The sequence below is a fragment of the Pelobates fuscus genome, chromosome 3, assembly GCF_036172605.1.
Source record: "Pelobates fuscus isolate aPelFus1 chromosome 3, aPelFus1.pri, whole genome shotgun sequence".
Taxonomy (NCBI): Eukaryota; Metazoa; Chordata; class Amphibia; order Anura; family Pelobatidae; genus Pelobates; species Pelobates fuscus.
The window spans coordinates 248,046,825-248,065,606 of NC_086319.1; the positions used below are offsets into that span (position 1 = coordinate 248,046,825).

At 36.4% G+C, this 18,782-nt stretch overlaps 1 protein-coding gene across 1 annotated transcript in view; it reads left to right on the top strand.

Annotated features, from left to right (window-relative positions):
• EXOC4 (exocyst complex component 4) overlaps positions 1-18,782 on the top strand; it is a 448,906-nt gene that overhangs the window by 161,279 nt on the left and 268,845 nt on the right. The window contains exon 10 of the mRNA XM_063448300.1: positions 14,712-14,805. Within this exon, the coding sequence (XP_063304370.1) occupies positions 14,712-14,805 (94 nt within the window). The remainder of the gene's footprint in view (positions 1-14,711; positions 14,806-18,782) is intronic.

The following is an 18,782-nucleotide window of genomic DNA, read 5'->3' on the forward strand; positions in this document are numbered from 1 at the left end:
CTGTTGCAAAACTGCTGCACGGCATATTGGTGCATGATTATTATTTCAGGTGCATTTTAAAATAGTTTTCTCATTAAGAAGCCAAGATGGAGGTAGGTCCTCAGTGCCAGGCTAGAGGTAAACCCAGCCTGGTAGATATCTACATTCATTTTTTTTTTTTTAACCTCCTGATGTTACATACTTATTGGCTATAAGGGATTAGTAGCTGAAAAAAATCTTGGGTAGTGGCAGTTCCCTTTTAATAATCAAAACACAAGTATATTAAATTTACATTGCCCTAACACGTGTTACAGGATTAGGGAGGCACAGAAAGTGCAGTAGCTATACAGCTCTTATTGTAGGGTTACAATATATGCATGCTTTAGGCTAAAAGGTCCCTGCCTGGAAGAGCTCACGTGTTGTTTTTCAAAAGTTGTTTGAAGAGCATTATACGTTTATATTGTGTGATCTTAGCAGTTTCATCTTTTAATACCGTAAATAAGCTGCTTTTCTGTCCAATCTTTCTTTTTTTATGATCTTTTGCCTCCCACATCTCAGAGCCAATGGTTTTTATGCCGGAGAACACAGTCTTTCTCAAAAGTGATATGGTGACAGTAAAGAGCGTCGTGCTTCAGTTCTCTGTTCTTGAACTGTAATCAAAGCATCATCCATTTTAAGCCTCAGATTGCTTTGATATGAGGATTTTCTGCACAAAGGGTCATGACACAAGCGATGAATGTATGGGCTATGTGGACATCAAAGAATAGTGTCTTTGATAGTCTTAGCTTGTTGAACACGTGTAGGTTTGTCGCAGTGTTGTTTTACGTGGAGGTGTTTTATTGAAACTTGTGTGTCCATTTCCATGCTTGCCCTCTGATGTTTTAAACACTGCATGGCCTTTTGGAGAAATCAAACGTGACCCATGTTAATTAAATGTGCCAGCTTTAGAAAATTGCACGCGCTAAGTAAAATGTATGGTGTGTAATTATGTAACCTTTCTAGTGCAATTGTGTCAGCTCATTCCTCAAGCACTAATAAGCTCAATATACTATTCAAAAAATATCAAATGGCTTTACAATAATATTGTTTCCTGTATAGAAGCAAATGTTTTTTTTTTTCCCATTCTCTCTTACCCTTAAAGGAACAGTAAAGTGACAGGAAAACAAACTGTGTCCCTTTAAGAAGATTATATATGTCTGTAATCAAAGACATTTTGGCACTTTGGGAAAGCATTTATTCTACCATGATTTTGCCTGTTCTATTTAAGTGTCCCCATACATATTATATATAATTTTTTTTTAAAAATGAGAAATAGAGCTTTCTTTTGATACATTATATGTATACATTACACAAGAACAATATGAGTAAAATATTAAAATATGTGTGCAAGTGCAACTCAAACAGTCTAGGATTTCAATACATTTTGGAAGCTATAAAACAAATACTGTAAGGATTACAAAAGTATATATATTGCTGCACAAAAGTACATTTTTGTAGAAATTATGTACCCTCGGGTATTTTAGAGCATCGTGTCACTTTTAATTTAAGCATTTTATTATGAATATTGTCCAGGTATGTTAGTTACATTTAATTGTTTTTCACACGTTTTATTTTGTAGAAATTCACAGACCAGGTTTGTCCCACAACTGTAAAGACACAATGTTTGTATTCTGCTATTCTTCTCAAGTACAATTATTCACCACAGCTGACAGAAGGAACTTTGAGCTCCCTGGTACCAGAGAGATTTAGCCCTTCTAGTACTTTTTATGCATGCTGGTCTATGCTATCAAGAGGTTTAAAGGTGTGCAATGCATGATGGTGTAGACCAAGCATGTCAAACTCAAAGGCTAACATGGGCCAAATAAACTAGGTTTAAGTTTATGTGGGCCGCACAAAAAAACAACTTTACATTTTCATAGAACAACATTGTTGTTTCATGACTGCTGACCCCCAACATATACATATACATATACATATATATATATATATATATATAGTTGTGGTGCTTGCGCTCCTGGAGTATGGTTTAAATGCCCGGTGCTGGTCGGGCACAAAATATAGAATAACTGGAAATGACCACACACTAAGGTCTTTTTAAGGGTTATAATAAAACCCTTAAAAAGTCCTTAGAGTGCAGTAGTTTCCAGTTATTTTATATATATATATATATATATATATATATATCTTATTTAATAATTAAAGCATATTTATTTATTAGTCCCTTTCAATCTTTATTAAAGACTCTAATGGAGTCTAATAGAGCCTGGATGGAGCCTAAGTAGGCTGTTGGGCTTTAACGTGGTGGTGGTGACTGATAACCCCTCTCCCCCCGGCATATATACAATCTGCTGCCCACCCATCTAATTTCTACTAAACCCCAGCACCCCAGCTCACCTGTACAAAACCCTCAGCCCCCCGTACAAAACTTCATTTCCAGTTTATAAAAAAAAAAAAATAATAAAAAATTAGCATCCAGACTCTTACTGTACGTATCTGGTGTTCTGTGTCTATATCCCCACTGGCACAGTCTGCATCATTTGAAACAGCCGAAAATCCTTGAAGCCGGAGCCTGTAGATGTCACATCAGGACATGACGTTGCGCACCTCCACCCGCCTCCATTTGCTCCGGGACCGCCTCTGCCCGCCTCCATTTGCTCCTGGAGAGCCTACATTTGCTCTTGGACTGCCTAACAGCCTCTGAAATATGGAGGCACAAAGCCATGTTTTAGATCAAACCAAGTATTTGCGTGAATATCTGCCCCCTGTCCAGATTGCTTAAAATAGAATGCATGCACGCTGAGTAAATCACACTGACACAAGTTCAGATAAATAAAAAACTCCGGACTGTTTAATCAGGGGGGCGGCAAGCCCCTTATAAAGGCAGAAATACATCATATGCAAAATGCAAGATAACAGAGAGAATACATCTTTAATTGGTCAAGTGTTAAGTGTCTTATCTAATGCACTTCCTCCAAAGTGTGATGTCACCATCATCTTGGGATTTTACTCCGGATAGAGACGCCATCTTGTTACACAAGGTGTTCAGTCGATGGGAGGGGGTGCTCTAGCAGCCATTTTGAGTAAATACAGATATACAAAGTAAATCAACATTTTAGCTACATTAATTTCTATCCATAACAGCCATACCACTCCATAGTGGTAGGCTTGCAATTTCTTGCATCCCTTAAATGTATCTTTTGTCATCAAAAAGTATGTATTCTACCTACCTGAAACTAAAATTGTTGTTCACATGCTTACTTTAAGCAAATAGCAGGGACTGGATCCATCCATTGACCGTTTCACCCTTGTTGATAGACGAAGTGCTGACTGGTTTTGTTATAAAAACAATGACCAAGATGAGGAGCTGACAGATACAAAGTGAGGATACCATTTTACCAGGTTTTGTTAGCTTAACCCACCCGTCACCTATTCCAATCAGTGCATTTCATGTCAGCATGGGATGAAATTAAAAAGTTGGCATCAGTTCACTGGATGTCCATAGCCTTCATCTTGTGGTGAAATCTAAAAGAGAGGCTATTGATTATTGAATACAATAGAAGACGTAAAACCCCTCCACTAATTCTTTTTTTATTTTCCTTTTATCCTTCGCCGCTCCCATTATGTACTGGCATTTTTTTTCCCTGGACAACATAGAACCTGTAAATATGCACAACTTAACTACCTTTTATTTATTGAACCTTGATTTGGTGCTACATTTTTATTGCATGTGAATAATAATATGGTTTACTGTCGGGTTGGTGGCATAGCTTTTCATGTGCTATTGTGTTATGCACTCTCCTAGTTTCATAGAATCAGGTATTCTCACAATATCACTGCAATGGAAAATCTTTTTATAGGATTTAATTTGTACTCCATGACCGTGTGCTAGCCCAGCTCCACAAAGAGTTATTTTCATTTTAGCTTTAAAAATTGCATTTTCTTTTTAAAGGAAATAATGCTTTGACACATTTCTATGCAGTGGTGAAAAAATTAATGAGTGATTGTAAAGGACATTGGAAATGTAGACAACATTTGTAGGTAATTACATTTACTTTGTACTTATTTGATAGATAGATATATATTATTTGTACTTTGAAAGACATGCAGACTACATGACTTGTAATCTGGGTTTATGCTTGTTGTATGGAAGGTCTGGTTTTGGAGACATTCTGTTAATGACATTTATTTTACAATGTCTCTAGTACATCCTGAAGGGAATTGTCACAATTAAAGGGACACTATAGTCACCAGAACAACTACAGCTTATTGAATTTGTTCTGGTGAGTAGAAACATTACCTTCAGGCATTTTGCTGTAAACAAAGGCTGTTAGTGAGCTTTCCTGGGTCATGGCTGCCTAAAATGCATCCAAACATTCAGTATCTCCTCCCACTGCATGCAGACACTGAACTTTCCTCATAGAGATTCATTGATTCAATTCATTTCTATGAGGAGATGCTGATTGGCCAGGGCTGTGTTTGAATTATGCTGGCTATGCCCCAATCTGCCTCTTTGTCAGTTTCAGCCAATCCTATGGGGAAGCACTGTGATTGGATCAGGCCACCACTTCTAATGATGTCAGCAGACTGCTTGTTTTTCTGAGGCAAACAGCAGGCAGATCTACAGCTTCAGGCTTGAATAGAGTAAGATTTTGCTATATTTATGGAGGCATGAGGGGCCCAGGGGGGCTAGATGGTGGTGTTAACACTATAGGGGTCAGGAATACATGTTTGTGTTCCTGACCCTATAGTGATCCTTTAAGAACATCTTACTATACTGGCTGGAAAAGCAGCAGCCTCCTAGAAAAATAGATATACCATAAGTTGTGGAAAAATGATTCATATCAGAGCCAACTTGGAGTAAACAAGTGATATAGAATGTCCCAAGGTATATATTTTGAGTAATTAGTTTAAGGAGAGTTTTAATTTATTTATTCACAAATACTCTTATTTGAAGTATAATACTCATACCAACAACTCCATACATCCAATTGTGGGAATTTGGCACTGGTTGTCCAGAATGGTTTTTAACCCATTCCATTTCTTCATGTGGCTGACTGTAACTCATATAGCCACCACACTTAATCAGAATCTCTGTATGTAAAGTTAAACATGGAACAATACGCTGAATATTCATGTGAACAAGTGTTCTTAATTTGAAATGTATGCTTTGTATAGCAAAAGAGAAATTTATAGTTATTTTGGCATTCAGTGAATGATGGTCGATACATGTTTAAATTATTGATAATACAACAGGCGACATTATAGTGATTTTATTTCCAGCTATGTTGGTCTATGTAATTAACTGGCATAAAAAGGTAACCAGTATTATCATTTCTGCATAATACAATTTGGGTTAGGTCATTCATTGTTTAATATCATTTGCCTGTACTCTAATCAGTATTTATTTTTCCAACTCTGTTTTGCTTTTTAAAATGGATTTTTCGGAAAACATTTGCATGTAAATTTATATTACATAAAATACTGACATTAGCATAATTGCCTGGGTGAGGAAACAATGAACTCAATAAGTGCATATTAATAATAGAAGGAAAGAGTAGATCAAATGAAATGGAAAGGATGGAAGAAGTAGATAGTGAACCAGAGTAAATAGAGATAATAAAGAGGACCAATGAGGCAGATCTGTCCTGGATCTCCTTACAGAATTGGTTGCACCAGGATAATGTGCTAAGTTTGGTGTTGGGAATTGTGAATTTGAGACATCCCTTTTTCTATGTCCTTCATCTCCACAATTAATTTTGAACCTTTCTTGTGGAAAGAAGCATGGGTGTCCATCCTCGCGTCCAATTTTTTAATTTAAAATTAAAGCCTTCAAGAACTGTACAAACATAAATTACATACGTCTTGAAAAGTAAGGCATCCTGCCCCAGACAGGGTTATGCACAAGGTTCAGGGATCAGCATTTTCACTTGCCCACTAACCATTGGCTAGAAATTCACCCCTGGTAAGTTGACATGGACCCTCCAGGCTTGGGATAGGGAGTAACTTACAGGCCTGGCTACTGGCACAGGGCCTGATATGTCATGCCATGATCAAGAGAGTAAGAGGAAGGAACGTAGCTTCTGTGTTCAGTGTAACGAGAAAATAGGTGCCAATTTCAGAGAAAGTAGAGTTGGGCAAAAACATTGAAAAATGGGAGAACTCAAGGGTTGTGTAGAAATAGGGGCTTGCATCTGATGAACAAATATACAAAGCGGTGACATGGAGGGCTATTTATATAACACTTTACATCCTAGGTCCCAGCAACACACTTTAGGTGTTCTTCAGGCTGATATTGATTGACTTACCCTTTACTGAAGTTGAGAAAACCGAAGTATTCTATACAACCCATTTTTCTGTAATCTTCTGTAAATGTTCTTTTTTATTTATTAAATACTGTTAATTTAAATGTTGACAAGACAAAACTTAATAATTAAAAGAACACTATAGTGTTAGGCATACAAAACTGTATTCTAAACACTATAGTGTGCCGCACGTAGATTAGGCCTTCCCCATAGGAAAGCACTGACTCATTGTCTTCCTATGGTGTTTTTAAAGATGCACTACATCCTCCTGCAAAGAGGCAAACATCCACTGGAGGCATTCTTAGCCCTGCAATCTAAACATAGCAGTTTCTCTGAAACTGCAATATTATACACTGCAGTGCTAAGGGGGACAGGGACACTGCACCCAGATCACTTTATTGAGATGAATTGGTTTGGGTGTCTATAGTGTTCCTTTAACATACAAAATAAAACAATAGATTCTAACAAAAACTAGTTTGTTTTATGGTGATTAATTTAATGGTATGTTTCAAATATATATGTCTGTGTTGCTTTGTTGAGTTTAAATCAAATATGGGGCAAGATTGGAAATTTACTTCACCTTGGAAGCAAAGTACAAATTTTGTTTGACGGTTCACTGCTCATTTACATTTAAATGATCTAGTTGGAATTCCAGTGTGCAAAAGTTTGAATACTACCTAACTATATAAGCTTCAGTGAAAATAATTACTTTGGGGCAATGTCTTCATACTGATGACATACTAGTATTTGCTCTTATTCCTATATCTGGCTGTTGTGTGCAGTCAGTTGTAAAAATTGTCTTATGAAACCTCTTGTATTTTTATATTTTTGGAGCTGTATTATCTTGGAGAAATCTTGCAGAAGTAATCGGATTCCTCTAGCACATTTACTATTGTCTCAGAGCAAATGCATTTTTAAACCAAAAGGGTTGGAACTTGAATTATTTTATTGATAGATGCTATCCACAGACTGAAATACCATGATCCCTCAGAGTGTTTTGAGTGTATTAATATATATATATATATATTTTCATAGTTAGTTGTTGAATAACCGCAATTAGAAAATGCTGGATGATAAAATTATAATTTAGACAGCCTCCTTAGCAATTTGCTGTTGCAAACACCTACCCAAGGAGGTATACCAGTAATTTGGGCGGTGTCTTGAAGATGGACACTCTTGTCTTTTGGCCTTCACCTCTTCCTTACTTCTTATTGAAGTAAGAGTAATATAGAGTAACCACTGAATCAGTGACAGAATGCGCCATCTATGCATCCAAACCTCTTGGCTGGTCTTATCTGAACTTAGATTTCATCTTGCAGGAATTTGGCACGGAGCACCTTGCACAGTTAGCTCATAGACTGCACAAGGCAAGCACTTGTTGCCGTACATCTCCTTTCTCTTATAGCTTTTAACAAGATGCTATTGCTCTTTGATTTTGCTTTATTGAACCATAAGCGCGTTGATGAAGTTGGTCTTTGGTGAAGGACAGGTTTCTCAGCTGGAAAACCACCAACTGTTTTAGTGTCAAGATCAGATAACTGCAGGCCAATGAGCTATGAACCTTGCATTGTAGATAGGGGTATGCTAAAAAAGGAAACTATTGCCACAAATGTAGAAGTACTGAATAATCTAGAGCAAGGGGTAGGCAACCTTTTAGTAGTACAGTCACTGGGCATGCCAGTCCTATTTTTTTTTTTTTATTGTGTTATTTATGTGTGCTGTAGTTGCTTTATAGCATTGTATTTGTGTGTGGGCTGTTATATTGTACAGTATATGTTCATGAGCAGTTTGTGGTATTGTGTCCATGGGGGCTGCTTGTGTAATTGTGTGTATGTGTGGGGCTGCTTGGGGTATTGCAGGTGAAAAGCTGCTTGTGGGGTTGTGTGCATGTGTGTGGATTGTCAGTGGTGTTGTGGGGACTTTGTGTGTTGGCAGTTTTTATTATTTATATGAGGGGAAGACTTATTCTGCAGCTCTGTGTAAACTTAGCAGTGTAGGTGCCTTCCCTGCCAAGTAATGACTGGGCTGGCCAGGTACAGGTCAAGGGCAGGTGCTGCAACAGCTGCTATGGGCTGCTCTACTCCAGTGCTGATTCCTGTTCACAAGTGATGGGGTGAAGTGATCTGAGTTACTTCCTCTAAATGCTGCAATACGTAAATTGTCACTCCTGATAGGTCAGAACCAGTGATTGTGGGCTGTAGCATTAACATGTCTTATCATGGTTCTAAGTAGCGTAGCCTGAACCAATAATGGCAGCCTTAGACCCATATTCATCTTCCACCAAATCATTCAGTTGGCACTATGCCTTGATACTGAGACATGACCCTGGATTTAGAGTCTGCAATGAGAAGTCAAGGGTGAGAGGACATATCTGAAGAAGAAGATGTGTAGAGAGAGCTGTAGACACATGTTTTTATTGTACAAAATATAGGAGTGATTGACTGTACATTTTACCAGCGACAGGATAAGGTTTCAGGAAATGGTGCACACACCATCCTCCACTAGCAGTGGACTAGGGTCCATTGAAATTGCTTTCAAGGCTATCTGAACTTTGAAAGATGGGCAGAGACTAGCTGGACTGCCCAAGCTTGACCCATAGGAATCAACCCTGGTTTGCCAGATTTTGGACAAAGGTAGTGCATTGTAATGGAACCACTTTTATCCAATCATCGATAGGGTCATTGCGTTGCACAATGCCATCTCTTGGTTGCACATTCATTGTCACCAATATGTTTGAATATATTTGCATATGATGGCAATGCAGAGAGAATAGTATAACTTTTATTGTCTATGTTCCCCTAACTACCCCTCCTTTGCATAGTTCTATTTTATTGTGGTATGTGGTTGCCTGTACGATTTCCCATATGGTTTCATGTGTTATACATGTGAGTGTGTTATCATAAGTCTCATGTAATATTGATAGGGGCTAGTACTAGTGTCCCTGAAGTATAGTTTTAGGGCCTGTTTCTGGCTGTATTGTTCCCTGGCCCTAGGGAAGTAGAACTGTGAGCTACAATTACCTTTGTAAAGGCTGGATTGGGAGGCAGAACAAGACAAGCTGAGCGATATTTCCTAGAAAAGCAGAGAAATCATGTTCTGCTTGGAAGACATGTTGATTCATGGGCCCTCCGTATAAGTGATGGACTGGATCCCAAGCTGAAGACCAGTCTTCCTTGTTCCTGCTACAAAATTGTAATTATTTTTATATTTTTGCTCTAATGCAGTGAGGACTAACAATGGCCAAGCATCATGACATGACTTATGTTGCCATATCTACTATCCTGCATGTTGTAAATGCCTTGGCGCTAGAATGATCATTTATACATTTGGTAGAGAATAGCTAGGCATAAACTGAGTAAACTTCTAAGCTTGAAACAGTGTATTATTATGTTTTTCTTGTATATCTTTGGTTTTTCTCTTTTAAATACAAGGAAACTTGCTCATACTTGTGTGTACACTTCTCTAAAGATTGCTTTCCACAAATTTCTGAGGACCTTATTTATAGTGTTGTACATGAGGATGCAAATAAAAATGATACATGAGGTCCGCACCACTCTTCTCAAGACATTACTGGTGTTTTATGCTTTATCAATGATGATCACGAGTCCCTTCCTATCACAAAGACACAGATGATTGTCAACTGGTCAGCAGGTCACCACTGATTAGCACTGCTCTAAACTTCTGCTCAGAGATAAGCCAACAATTCCTCCAACAAACCCACTTCTTCCCTACAACACCTGTAGCAGATAAAAAAATATATCCATGTTCTCTAGCCTCTGGCAGACTCAATAATGTGAACCGTTCACACCTTTTACTATGCAGAATATCAAGCAGCTAATATAGATAGATAAACACGACACACACGGATATCAAGGAAAAGACTGTCAAGTATAAAATCAGTCTTTATATTGGTTTTCAATTCTGCTTTTATTTGAAAGATACAGAGCAGCAATAAAGTGTTCAAAAACATTTTATGATGTTAATTTCCACTTTCTCAACCAGTCAAGAGAGCCTGTTTTCCATACATATTACAAAAGGATGTTGTCAAAATAAAATGCTATATCTTCTGCCCAGACTATTGAAATTTTTCAATGTCACTAACAGATACATGGCGGCAGTCATATTACAATGTGGGCTCATTTGAACTAGATAAAACAAATTTCAACAGATTTTCTGTGTGTGGTTTTGTTTTAGGAGTGTGTGTTCATACATTTTTTTTTTTTTTTTTTTAAATGTGTGTTGTTTTACCAATTGTGTTGTTAAATGCAGAAGCTGTTTAAAATCAAGTGATACAGTTTATTTAAACCTCATTAAAATTGAAAGGGACACTGTAAGAGTCATAATCAACATAGGGAGTTGTGGGTTGGGAAACGTCCGCTTTAGCTACAAATGTGAAAAAGGGTCGGACTGGGGACCTAGGTTCTTTTGAAAATGGATTCAAATTTTATCGTGGAAGGATGCCAGGGGTCTCTGAATTACATAACCACTACAGCAGGCTGCAATGGTTATGGTGTTTAGTGTGCCCCTTATTTTGTGTCTGTGTAACGTTATGGATGGCTGAGAATAAGTAGCATAAATTGCCTAGTTGTGATTAACGGGCGGCAGGTCTTCATTGCTGGAAGATATGGAACATTCAGCTGAGTGGGCCTTCTCTAAAAAAAAGTGGTTATTCCTGGCACCATACCCACTATAACACACAGTATTGGTCATGGTACTTTAAGTGTTGCTTTAATAGAAATAATTTGTATGTGAACTGATGATCCGTAAGGGCACTCATCACTGTGATGTTATCACCATTTCATATTCCAATTATTTCTCTAAAAATGTATTTTGCACCATTATAGAACAGCTTTTTTTATGGTAAAAACAAATGCTTTGCTGACTGTTCTATATCAGATTGTCTGTAATCCTATCCATTGTTGCTTAAATTAACTTAGTAAACATATGGAAATAAAGGCAATGCACAAATATGATCCATGTCTTCTGGGAGTTCTCAATCTTTTCATCTTGCACATAATAAATTAGATTAAACGTTTAACAAGATAATTAAACCAGATTACAAATCATTAGTTCTCCAATAACCTGCTGTTGTGCAGATATTTTGAAGCCTGGGGTATTATATATAACTTCATGGGCAGGATGACTGGCCCCTTTTGATCTGATTGTTGGACATAAACTGACTAGTGAAATACAAAGCCGTTTACACCCAACGTGAATACACACTAAATATACTTATGTGTGTTAAAGGGGCCTACACAAACTATTTCTTTATTTTTCTATAAACTGACTAGTGCTTATGTAATTTATAAATCATATAATTCTTATAGTAATGAAACACACATATCTGTCATCGTGTGTTAGTAGAATGTATTATAGTTCACTGTGGTGAAAATATGAACATACCCACAAAGTATATACAGTATTTTTTTTATATGTAAGTGTTCTACCTTTTCTATATATCTTATTTTATTTAGTGGTTTCAGCTGGGCATGTACCTTATTTTTATTTTGTTGTGCATTTTTAATTCAGTTTGTAAAATTCTTTGTAATTCACAAATGGAGGATACCGCACTCACACTTAGGAATCCAGGTGCTTTTCAGGGCCAAGGTTGTCAAAACACAGTTTAGTAGATAAAATAAATTGGATCCAAGCACTCCGGATTGCTGCAGATAGGCAGGTTTAATGGAACAAAAAGTGCAACGTTTCGGCCTACACAGAGGCATTTATCACACAAAATTCTTGAAGAATTTTGTTATGACTAGCACAATATCCTGTAATCATACCATAGACCCTTTTTCAATTCTAAGTAAATCTAAGGGACTGATTTCCAGAGCTATCAAATTAATTGAATCAATGGAACAAACCTCTCAGATTACCCCTATTGCAAAATGAGAATTGGATATTGGGAAAACATTTCTATTCTCTGATTGGATCAAAGCTACATTATTAGTGAAGCGTACTATTTATTGTACTTCCCTCTGTGAGGTTCACTTAAAGCTAATCTATAGGTGGTACATGGTTCCAGTTAGACCACACAAGATCTCGACAATTTATTCTAGATTTTGTTGGTGGTGTGGGCAAGATGCTCAACCATGTACCATATATGGTGGGAATGCTTAGGATTGAGGAATACAAAAGCTCAAATGTTTAATTTAATAAAATCTTTATTTCCAGAGATAAGTGACATTCCCCCTCAATTGTTTATTTTAAATGTTGAATTTCCATTCCAAGATAAGAGACAAAAATATCTTCTTACTTTTGCATAGCGAGAGCCTGAAAAAAAAAAAACCAACCCCTATGGGCAGAGATTATGGAACAGCTAGATTTTCAATATAGAATGGAACCTAATTTTTTTTCTAACGCAGGTGTCTGATATCTTATTCAAGATTATGGTTACCTTGGACATCCTATAGAGATACTTTGATGTAGTCCTCTTGGTAGCAAGTGGGGCCTCATGTCGAGTCTTAGTTAATGTCTTTATAGTATTTGTTTGTTTTGTTTTTTTCTTCTCTGGATATAGATTTGAGTTTGGACAAATCTACATCCAGAGAAGGATAAAAAAGATAATTTACTAGATTTATATATTTTTCTAGGTCTGGTTGATGGTCAATCTAATGTTCATACATTTTTCGGACCTTCATTTCATATGTTCTGATTATATGTATATGTATTTTTGATTGTTTATTCTATTCTACCTATACCTTATAAGAAATATTTATGTATAACGATGATTGTTTTCATATTACACTCTTAAAGGATTACTATAGGGTCAGGAACACAAACATGTAGTACTGACCCTATAGTGAAAACCACCATTTAGGTGGCTTGCCCCCTCAGAATGGGTTAAAACTCACCTTATTTTCAGCTCTCCGCTGGTCTGCCGGCACTGGCCCCGCCCCCTTGGTGACATCATCAAAATTGCAGATTTTTAGTCAATCCAATGCTTTCCCGTGGTAAAAGCAATGGATTGGCTAAAACCAGCAAGGGGCAGGGCCAAACGCCATTTTGGCCAATCAGCTACTCCTCATAGAGATGCATTGAATCACTGCATCTCTATTAGGAAAATCCTGCATGGGGACGCTGAACATTTACTGTGCAGACCTGACCCAGGAAGCCCCTCCAGTGGCCATCTGAGGAGTGGCCACTTGGATGTGTCCAAAGGGGCAATGTAAACACATTTTTACATTTTGCTAGCTAGGGTGGGTGGGAGTTATAGGAAATTGGGGAATTTATGGTTAGTGCTACTTACTGCTATTTAGGGGTTAACAGTAAAAAAAGTTTATAAAAATGTTAAATCTGTAAAATATAAAGTTTTAAGAAAGTTTAGAAAAGTTTAAAAAAAAATAATAAGCAAAAAAAGTTTTAAAAAGTAAAAACAATGCATTTAAAAATTCTCATTACCACTACAAATACAAAAAGATAAGTCCTGCGCTCACTCCCATCACTCCTGGGCGGCAACAACGACCACAGTACACATAAGCCCCAATATATAGAGTAAAAACCAAAGAAAAAGTTACCTGCGCGCTCTCCTAAATCCCTATGTTTGTTTAACCCCTTAAGGACACATGGCGTGTCTGACACGTCATGATTCCCTTTTATTCCAGAAGTTTGGTCCTTAAGGGGTTAAACAAATGGAGGTCATTTAGTTACTCCAATGGCCATTGGGGCTGATGTGTACTGTGGTCGTTGCTGCCGCCCAGGAGTGATAGGAGTGAGCGCAGGACTTATGTTTTTGTATTTGTATTTACTTTGTATCACACAGCCTGGTTACAATGCTGCCGCCCACCCTTGTGTTCCCTATTAAGGGTTAATAAGTATATAGGGGTGTATATAAAAAATACCCCTCTCTGTCTCATTAGAGATATCTTTGCCAGAAGCTCAAGGAAGCAAGGTGAAAGGTCAGTGTAGGACCCGCCTAAGGGGGTCTGTCATTACCACTACACCTGGACCAAACTAGAGAAAAATTATCCCACGCTAAGGTGTTGTGTGGCAATTTTGTTTTGTCTGATGGCTACTAAACCTACAACACAAACATACTAACTTCTAAAATTGTTGCAAATCAAATTTTATTTTAGTCCTTGTATTTTGTAACCTATAACTTTCAAAATAAGCTGAAATCATAGACATATGATGTACTCTATAAAACAAGACACATAAATGAATTTATTTTGAATTACTTTTTCTAAGTTGGACATATAATACACACGCTATTATTGCCAAAACTGTGGAAAAAATGTATTATTAAAATTTATTTTTTTTGCCATTTTTTATAATTAATGAAAATGTATCTATGTATATGTGATATCAAATTAAAGCCCTGTTTGCCTTCTAAAAAACGATGTATTCTTCTTTGCCATTTTGTTTTGTGATTAAAGCATTTATAAAGACATATTTTGTAAATAATACCTTGTATTTTTTGTTGTTACACAGGTGGTCCTGATGATAATTTGATAGGTGGTGGAGCAAGGTTTGTGTGCAAACCAGGAGCCAGAAATATCACCACAATCTTCCATCCATTGCTCAGGTAAGCCACGTTTGAGAATTCAGTGAGTTTCTAAGTAGGAATGCATGACTACCATACTAAGTAACAAAGATCTCAAATGTTATCGTGAACCTGAAAGTTTGTCCGTTTGGAACAGCTTATCTTGTATGCAATGCAAGGTGCAGAGGCACAGAGTTGATTTAGGAATTAAAAATGCACTAGTATACAATGATCATGTCACATTTGCATTTCTGTGAATTCTTAATTCACATCCACTGTCAGAAAAATTCACTCACTTGCTTTCATAGTCTGACATGATCCATACGGCCAGTGTTGGAAAGTCATTTCATGGGACGTTGTTAAAATAATAGTAAGTGTACCTCTTCCATGAGCTGTACATAAAGTGTTCATCTTTACTTTTTTTTAGCATATCTGAGAATCGCATTTTCTTCATTCTTACCTCTTCTGCATTGAAGATTTACTTGTTCCCAAAGCATTGTTTAAAAGTAATATTATTTAAAATATCAGCTGCTCCAAAAGTAGATTTAATTTCCCAAACTAGAGGAAACACAATCAAGGCAAAATGGAGATGTTGGCATCTCAATAATTATGTTGGTGTAAATTAAAAATTAAAAGTAGTCTGTACATTAGTCTAAATGTATTTACTTTCCAAGATCAAATGTAACACACAGTATCTTCTGAAGCAACTCATTCTGTAACACAGGCCAGGAGGCATATCACACTGTGAAACCTCTAATAAAACATAGAGCATATATTGTGACACCCTGATTGTTAAAAGTAAAAGTATAAAACTAAAATTACACCTTCACAGTTCAGAAAGTGAGGTGTATATCTAGGTATCCCAGCAGTACTCCAGAGAGACATGGCAGGCATCACGTAAGGGTTCACCTATTTTTGATATACACCTCTGATAATGTGCACTCCTTCTGGTTTACTACTAGTATGCTTTTATAAGGTGCTCTTTTAAATAAAATCTTAATGTGACCTGCCTGGTTTTGTTTTGTCTTAAGTTAGAAACAAAAAGTAATAATTTGTGTTTTTGGTGGCGCGCATCACCTAAACACGGAGTTTGTTTTTTAATAGTTAAGAAGTAATAATGCCTTTATCAATCGTATGGATGAAAAGAAACAGTAAACCAAATATAAAAAACAATCCTTAGTTTTTCCACTAAAATGTATGTATAATGGTGAAAGTGATAAAACATGTTGAGTTTAAAGGACCACTTTACAACCATAAAGCACTTCAGCTAGCACACTGAAGTGCTTTATTGGTAAATTGTATTCTTTTAAAAAAACACTTTATAAAAGTGCTGATTTTGATGAAATTATTTAATTATAAAACACCCACCCCCCTGGCTGTCAATCATTCAGGTTGCCTACCCCCCTATACCTGTTCTCCGACCTCCGATCAGACCAGCGCTCTATCTTAATGCTATGCACGCGTGCAGAGGTATATCTTTAGAAGCTTCTCTGAATAAAAAACTCTGGTTATTTCCTTGTAAATAGACTGACTATTTCTTACAGGGAAAAAGTGGAGGGCTGCAGTTTTTGCAAGCTCTTTTACAACATACCCCAATTAATACATGTATGTGGTCATGGTGGGTATATCTACTAAACAGTGATTTTTGATACCCCATGTTTTTGACTGTTGAGTAGTCCTTTTAATTATCATAATTTAAATATGGTATACTTCTTAATCTGCTATTTTAATTTATAGAAATCTATCACATTTTATTATATACTTTGTCATTGTAAAATTACATTTGGCAACGGTGGAAGCGGATTTCAAATATGTTGTGAGATGTAGAACGGTTTTAGTTTGCAAGGGAATGCTTAGGTAACTAATTCCACATTCATTAATCTAATATACCATCATCTGTGTTTCATTCCTCACAACACTCCTGATTTGTGACCTATGAAATAAAAAAAATAAAAAAATATTAGTATTATTAATATTATTAATATTAGTGTCCTAAAAAGAAATGTCTCTTATTAAAAACTTTATCTAATTAGTTAAATAGATAAGTTTGTTGTTTTCATTAATATAGTTGTGCTATAAGGTGAATTATTTGTGTTCTATATAATTCAGGTGAACATGCTAAGAAAATGTGCGGTGTCTTCCTTTGCACACCATTAAACATTTATAGCCGAATGCTCAGGTTGCTTTGAGTTAAACATTCGACTTGTGTTGACTGTAAAGCGATGGAAATCATAAACAAATTTAATTTCCTTGAATCTTTAATGTTGGTTGCTTATAGATGAAGCAGCTGTATGCTGTTAGAAAACCGCCGAAAACTTCCAGGTAATTCAATATATTTGCTATTTATCTTCACACTTAAAATATAAATAAATTAATACAGCACAACCAATGGAATTTGACTCATTTTATTCGGTATAATTTACCGTAGTTGGCCATAATCCCATTTACCAGCAGTTTTGTATATTAGTATTATCGACTGCATTATTTCTGTACAAGAACAACTTTAAAGCATATCTCCATGACCACTTTACAAGTGGTGATTTTTTGTAGAAATCACTGCACCTTTGTGCCAGGGGGATAGTTACTTGTGACTTATGCAGCAGTTCCCTAATGTTAACTCTGTGCATAAAAACATCTGGGATCAACGTGCTGGCAACTTAAAGGAACATTATAGTCACCTAAACAACTTAAGCTTAATTAAGCAGTTTTTGTGTGTAGATCATGCCTCTCAGGTTTCACTGCTCAATTCACTGCCATTTAGGAGTTAAATCACTTTGTTTCTGTTTATGTAGCCCTTCCCACACCTCCCCTGGCTATGATTGACAGAGCCTGCATGAAAAAAACTGGTTTCACTTTCAATCAGATGTAATTTACCTTAAACAATGTTATCTCTTGCTCTGTAAATTGAACTTAAATCCCATACAGGAGGCTCTTGCAGGGTCTAGCAAGCTATTAACATAGCAGGGGAAAAGAAAATCTAAATGTAAAACAGAACTTGCAATAAAGGAAGGATAAATTGTAGATGACTCTTTACAGGAAGTATTTAGGGAGGCTGTGCAAGTCACATGCAGGGAGGTATGACTAGGGTTCATAAAAAAGTGATTTAACTCCTAAATGGCAGAGAATTGAGCAGTGAGATTGCAAGGACATGATCTATACACCAAAACTGCTTCATTAAGCTAAAGTTGTTTTGGTGACTATAGTGTCCCTTTAAATCTTTGCAGGCAGCAATGGAACTGCTGCAAGGTTAACCCCTTAAGGACAGAGCTTCAGAAGCTTGTCTTTCACTTAATGACACAAGCATTTTTTTGCATTTTTTTGCTGTTTGCGTTCAACTGCAATTTGCATTTTACTAATTTATTGCACCGACTCATATTATATACCGTTTTTTAAAGGACAGAAAGGGCTTTAATTTGATGTAACATATATTTACATAAATGCTTATTTATTATTAAAAAATACAGAAAAATGCAAAAAAAAATGAAGAATCTTGATTTTTTTAACAGTTTTTGCAATAATAATGTGTGCACAATTAGTGCAGGTTAAGGAAAGTAATTAAAAATAAATTCATTTAGTTGTTCTGATTTACAGAATATATAATGTGTCTGGGATTTAAAGTTTTTTTTTTTGGTAGTTACAGGTCACAAAGCACAAGGAGTAAAATAAACTTTTAATGTGGAGCGGTTTTAGAATTTGGTATGTTTGTCTTGTAAGCTTAATAGCCATAAAAGAAAACAAAATTGCCACACAAAAGTATATATTTATATAAAGTAGACACCACAGGCTATTTACCTAAGGTTGTTTTGACACTTTCTACGTAGCCATTTCACCGCCAATCTCTGCTAAATATTGGAGTAAAATTGTGTTTTTTGGGGGTTTTCGCACACAAACTTATAACAAAGAACTTCTCATGTGTATTTTGTAAAGTTGGTGTGTGCTATTCCTGTACAAAGTTTTATTATGTGTTCAGTTACTTCTGCTGAGTACAACGGTACCCCCATTGTATGTCTTTGGCACTA